Consider the following 5427-nt stretch of genomic DNA (forward strand, 5'->3'; position numbering starts at 1 on the left):
TAACACAAAAAACATGAATTACGTACTTGTAACTGAGCCGAACGGAAATGTTATCAGGGATGAATCAGGAAATATTCTGGTTCAACAACAACCTGGTAAGTGCTTCTATTTGTATGTTATGTAAACGTATACTTTTGTGGTATAAATTATAGAGGTTATGTAAAAATGTTTTTGTTCATTATTTGCACATAAATTTTGAGGACGGCTATAAATATTAAAAATTTTAATATTGTTTTATTGTTACAAGAAATGCATTAATATTTATTACTTCTTCCCAAGCTGCTACATTATTTCCAAACGTTGGAATTCAAGCTGAAACGGAGTCTTCAAGATCTGACCTTATTACAGATAATGAACAAGAAAACAACACTACAAGCAGAACTTCTTGGAATCGAAATAAGATTATAGAGCTAATAAGTTTATATAAGTCTCATGAACATCTATTTAAAAGCACGACAATGAAAAAGGATAAAGTATGGGACATAATAGCTCAAAAGTTACCGATGCACACAACTGAGCAAATAAAAAACAAATTTAAATATCTGAAACAGAAGTATATGAAAAAGAAAGATAACATGGGTCAAAAGAGCAGTGGAGCAGGTTCGATAAAATTCGATTATTTTTTTGAAATGGACGAAATATTTGGTCAGGATCCTGACGTGCAGCCAGTGTCAACTGCATCTTCTTTACGAGGAATTAAACGTGCATCCAAAACATCATTGATTGAAATTGAAGAAAATTCATGCAGTGACGATGAAGAGATTACAACGAAGAAAAATAAAAAGTCGAAGATAAGAAAAAGAAGTGAATTAGCAAAACAACTAAGTACATACGACCAAAATTTTAAAGAAAGGGAAGCTAAAAAAGAAGAACGTCATAATGAGTTAATGGCTCGACAAGATGCAGCTCTAAAAATTTTAGAAAATATTGCAAATTCATTTGCAAACTTACCAAATACTAAAAATTAATCATTTTGATAAGATTAATATTATATTATATTTTATTTTGTTTTTTTATTTTTAAAGATTGCTAATAACATTTTGTTTTAATGATTACGGATAATCGCACTTAGAAAGTATAAAATACTTTTTGTTTTCAATATGAGGTTTTTATTTAGCTTATATAATTCTATTATTTTATAAGAGTTATAAATTCATACAATAACATTTCGTATTGTATTGCAAGGTAAATCACTAAGGTAATGGAGATTTTTATACCAAAGAAATACTTTAATTTTTTTTACAACAGTTTTTTTATGTTATGTGCTGTAATTCTGGAATGGAACTTTTAACCGAGCTTTTGATTTATCTGTTGTAAAAAGTAAGACTGAAATTGACGTGATATTTTACTTTTAGACTGATGTGATACTACTTTTACATTATATGTGATACTATTATTACCTGTAAGTATTGCAAAATAAATAAATATATTATATTTGAAATATAGTTAACGTTCAAGTAGCTTATAAGTAAAATTATTTGAGTTAAAATACTTTGTGCTCAATTAGTAGCTTTTAAGAAAAACTATATTATCTATTACATGTTATGTAACTTTCCAATTTTATAAGATGAAAAAGGTTTTTAAATACAACTATATTTTTGAAAAAGATCGAAAATACGGAGTAATAAACTGTAAATGTGAAAAGTGATGTTAGATTAGATATGAAATAAAACCAATGATTCATGAAATTTGTGATTTATTGAAACGGATACAAATTTTCTGCGATCCTGTCTCGTAATGCGTGACCTTCTCTTCCCAGTTTTTGTGCATTTATTTCGTAATTAGCTGCTTCATTATTAACATTGTCAGCATGATCCACCACTGCTTGAAGCCCTTCATCTATAAACATGTCTCGTATTTCTTGATTTTTTTCATTATTTAAACATATGTTGTGTAAAACGCATGCAGCAATTATTGTTGGTGCTATGTAGTCTGTTCGATTCATGTCTAAATATTTAAGTCGTCTAAATCTTCCAAATAAAAGGGCAAAACAACGTTCAACTACTTGGCGAGACTTGGCATGGCAAGTATTGAAATGTTTTTGTCTTTCGGTAACATTTCTTCTCTCGATGTAGGGAGGTATACACCATTGGAAAACGGGATATGCTTTATCCCCGATAATAAATTGCCTTTCATCAAAATAATTATTCGAATGATTCATGAATTCTTCGTATATTGGCGAATTTCGAAAAATCCTTATATCTGATACTCTGCTAGGATAACCCGCAAAGCAATCAAGAATTGACATTCTATTTTCGCATATTACTTGCCGAGTTATGGCATGAAAACATTTTCTGTTAATGTAAACATCCGGATTTACACTTGGAGCCTTGATAGCAATATACGTTCCATCGATAGCACCGATTATGCCTTCTATTCCAGCAGAAGCTTGAAAAGATAGTGCTATGCGTTGGCGTTGTTCAACATTTGGCCAAAATATAATTTCTGGAGAAATTTCATTCAAAGCAGTCACAACCCGCATAAAAATAGCAGATAGTGTAGACTTTCCTAGGTCAAAACGACTACCGACTGATCTGCAGAATAACAAAAATGTTAAACTACAAAATGAATATTTTGCACTTTTTATAACTTGTTTACTTACCGAAAACTGTCTGGTGTTGCTAATAGCCATAAAAAGGCGAGTAATTGTATTTTTGGATCTGTAGTTTGGTGTCCAGCTGCTCGAGCACTTTCTAATAGAGGAGCTATTCTATTTAGGAGCCATTGAAAGCTTGTCACGGTTATTCTGAAGTGACTTTGAAATTCGGAAGCAGTAGACATATCAATAACTCTTTCGATAAAACCTTCAATGCGATGAGGCCTGGTTGCTGGATTATTAATGCGGACTTTCAATCTGTCCAAATACAATATCATTTCTTCGTCGCTATCTTCATCATCATTGTTGTCATTTAGATCAAAGAATATTAATTTGCTTAAATAACTGATCACAATTAAACCAGCTGCCTTTAAATTATCCATTAACAGGTTCTATCTACAAATAAATAACATTAAACTTATAAGGGAACATTCCCAACTCGGAAATTCAAAAAATTATGAAACTCTGGCAATACATAAAGAACATCCTAACATGTAATAAGCTATTTTAGGCAGTAAAAAAATAGCTTATTACATGTCAACATGTCCTCTATGTATTGCCAGTTTCATAACAGAACATAAACATAACCTACAACGCAAATCCACATGTATTTGACCGTCACGCTTTATTACACCACGCCGTTCTGCGCATGTCAGACGTTTCTCGTCGAAGTCCCGAGCACGACGAGAAGTTGTCGTCCGGGCGTTTGGAAATTGTGAAACGGAACGCAGTTATGACGTCACACCTTGGTAAACGGAACGGTTTTGGACAAAAAGTTGTCGTCCGGACGTTTATACGGAACGCACCCCTGTTAACATACATTTTTTCCACGAAGTTGTTATGACAGATTTCATAACCTCTCGTAAAATTATTGTGTTGTAAATACTGAGATATTACTTATATCTCAGTGGTTGTACATACATAATAATGTTATATCCTTCCTCTCGCAGGATTTGGACAAAATCGCTTATAGCCAGACTCTGTATAGAAGGTCTCTATTGTAAACATGTTAAATTGATGGAATAAAATCATTGCATCGCAGTCGTTGTGACAATTTAATTAAACGCCCATCACGCCGTAACGAAGCGTCGTTGACCCATGGTTCCTATACTTAAAAGTTGGTGTATTTATTCCTTCTTTCATTAAACAAATTTACGAAACTTAGTTTTTCTACACCCTGTATATATCTCAGGAACTGCTTAATATTGTAACTCGTGCTCAATCGTGGTTAATCGGGACGGTGGTCAATCGGAACCGTGGTCAATCGGGACGGTGGTCAATCGGGACTGTGGTCAATCGGAACCGTGGTCAATCGGAACCGTGGTCAATATCAACGTGGTCAATCAAAACGGTGGTCAATCGAGACGATTGTCAATCGGGACAGTGGTCAATCGGAACCGTGGTCAATCGGGACGATGGTCAATCGGGACGGTGGTCAATCGGGACCGTGGCCAATCGGAACCGTGGCCAATATCAACTTGGTTAATCGGAATTGTGGTCAATATCAACGTGGTCAATCGAGACCGTGATTAATAAAAACCGTGGGCAATCGGGACCGTAATCAATCGCAACGTAATCAATATTAACGTGGTCAATCTCAACGTGGTCAATTTCAACGTGGTCAATAGTGACCGTGGTCAATCGGGACGGTGGTCAATCAAGATTGTGGACAATCGGGACGGTGGTCAATCGCGACCGTGGTCAATCGAGACGGTGGTTAATCGGGACGGTGGTCAATCGGGAGTATCGGGACGATGGTTAATCGGGACCGTTGTCAATCGCAACGTGGTCAATATTAATGTGGTCAAACGCAACGTGGTTAATCTCAATGTGGTCAATTTCAACGTGGTCAATTTCAACGTGGTCAATAGGGACCGTGATTAATCGGGACGGTGGTCAATCGGGATAGTGGTCAATCGGGACCATGGTCAATCGGGACGGTGGTCAATCGAGACCGTGGTCAATCACAACGTGGTCAATCGCAACGTGGTCAATTGCAACGTGTTCAATATCAACGTGGTCAATTGGGACCGTGGTAAATATTAACGTGGTCAAACGGGACGCTCCCACACGCAGAAGTGCCGACTGAGTGTTATAACTCGGGCGGTACGCGGACTGTCTAGGATTTATGAGATCATGCTTGATTAAGTAGTCAGTGATCTGTGAGGCAACGATCCTTTCAAGTATTTTAGACAGTTCGGGCAGATTGGCTATCGGTCGCGTATCAGACGGGGATAGAGGAATACGATTTTAGAAAAAGGGCAGATAAGCGCCCGCTTTCACTAAGACGGAAATGAAGAAGTTTCTAATGAGCGGTTAAATAAAGCAGCTACGATGAAATCGTAGGCCAAGCAATACGCAAAATATAAAGAGGTTGTCCGAACCCGACGCATAAAAATGAAGAGGTCCCGTAGTGATCTGGTCAGTGGCAGAAATAAAATCAGCATATGAGCAAGGGAACAGAGCAGTAGAAACTGAAACGTAAAATGAGTTTAACTAATCAGGTGTAAAAAAAATGTAGAGGATAAACTAAGGTTGATCTTACAAGACTGAGACGAGCTAGTTCTTTCCAAAGTTTTGCATGATCTGTGATGTTTTTCAGAGAATCAAATTAAAACTCACTTTTGGCACGTTTAATGTCAGTATTAAGCTGGTTGCGAAAAAATCTGTAGGTGGCGTAGCTAAGCAAACTGCTAGAACGTTTTGCCTGCTTATATAATTGATTGCAAACACGCATCCGGGTCTTAAGTTCATCAGTAAGCCACCGCGCTGAAGGCTTCCTAATTGCAAATACACGAATAAAAGCAAATATATTCAGTGCCCTTAACAGG

The 5427-nt window shown here is 36.3% G+C and overlaps 2 protein-coding genes across 2 annotated transcripts; one reads left to right on the plus strand and one right to left on the minus strand.

Annotated features, from left to right (window-relative positions):
- The first annotated feature begins 13 nt into the window (after window positions 1-13).
- On the plus strand, window positions 14-968 carry LOC112461326. Its single transcript, XM_025026529.1, has 2 exons — window positions 14-95; window positions 280-968. Exons 1-2 carry the CDS (start codon window positions 14-16, stop codon window positions 966-968), a joined length of 771 nt encoding a protein of 256 aa, XP_024882297.1.
- A 728-nt stretch (window positions 969-1696) lies between these two features.
- On the minus strand, window positions 1697-3256 carry LOC112461325 (putative nuclease HARBI1). The gene is made up of 3 exons (XM_025026528.1): window positions 3189-3256; window positions 2603-2992; window positions 1697-2534 (listed from the first exon to the last, which is right to left on the minus strand). The coding sequence occupies exons 2-3, from the start codon at window positions 2977-2979 to the stop codon at window positions 1697-1699; spliced, it is 1215 nt and encodes a 404-aa protein (XP_024882296.1). The 5' UTR covers window positions 2980-2992; window positions 3189-3256.
- Window positions 3257-5427: the final 2171 nt, after the last annotated feature.

This window comes from Temnothorax curvispinosus, unplaced genomic scaffold (assembly GCF_003070985.1).
Source record: "Temnothorax curvispinosus isolate PA1 unplaced genomic scaffold, ASM307098v1 QBEX01011273.1, whole genome shotgun sequence".
NCBI lineage: Eukaryota > Metazoa > Arthropoda > Insecta > Hymenoptera > Formicidae > Temnothorax > Temnothorax curvispinosus.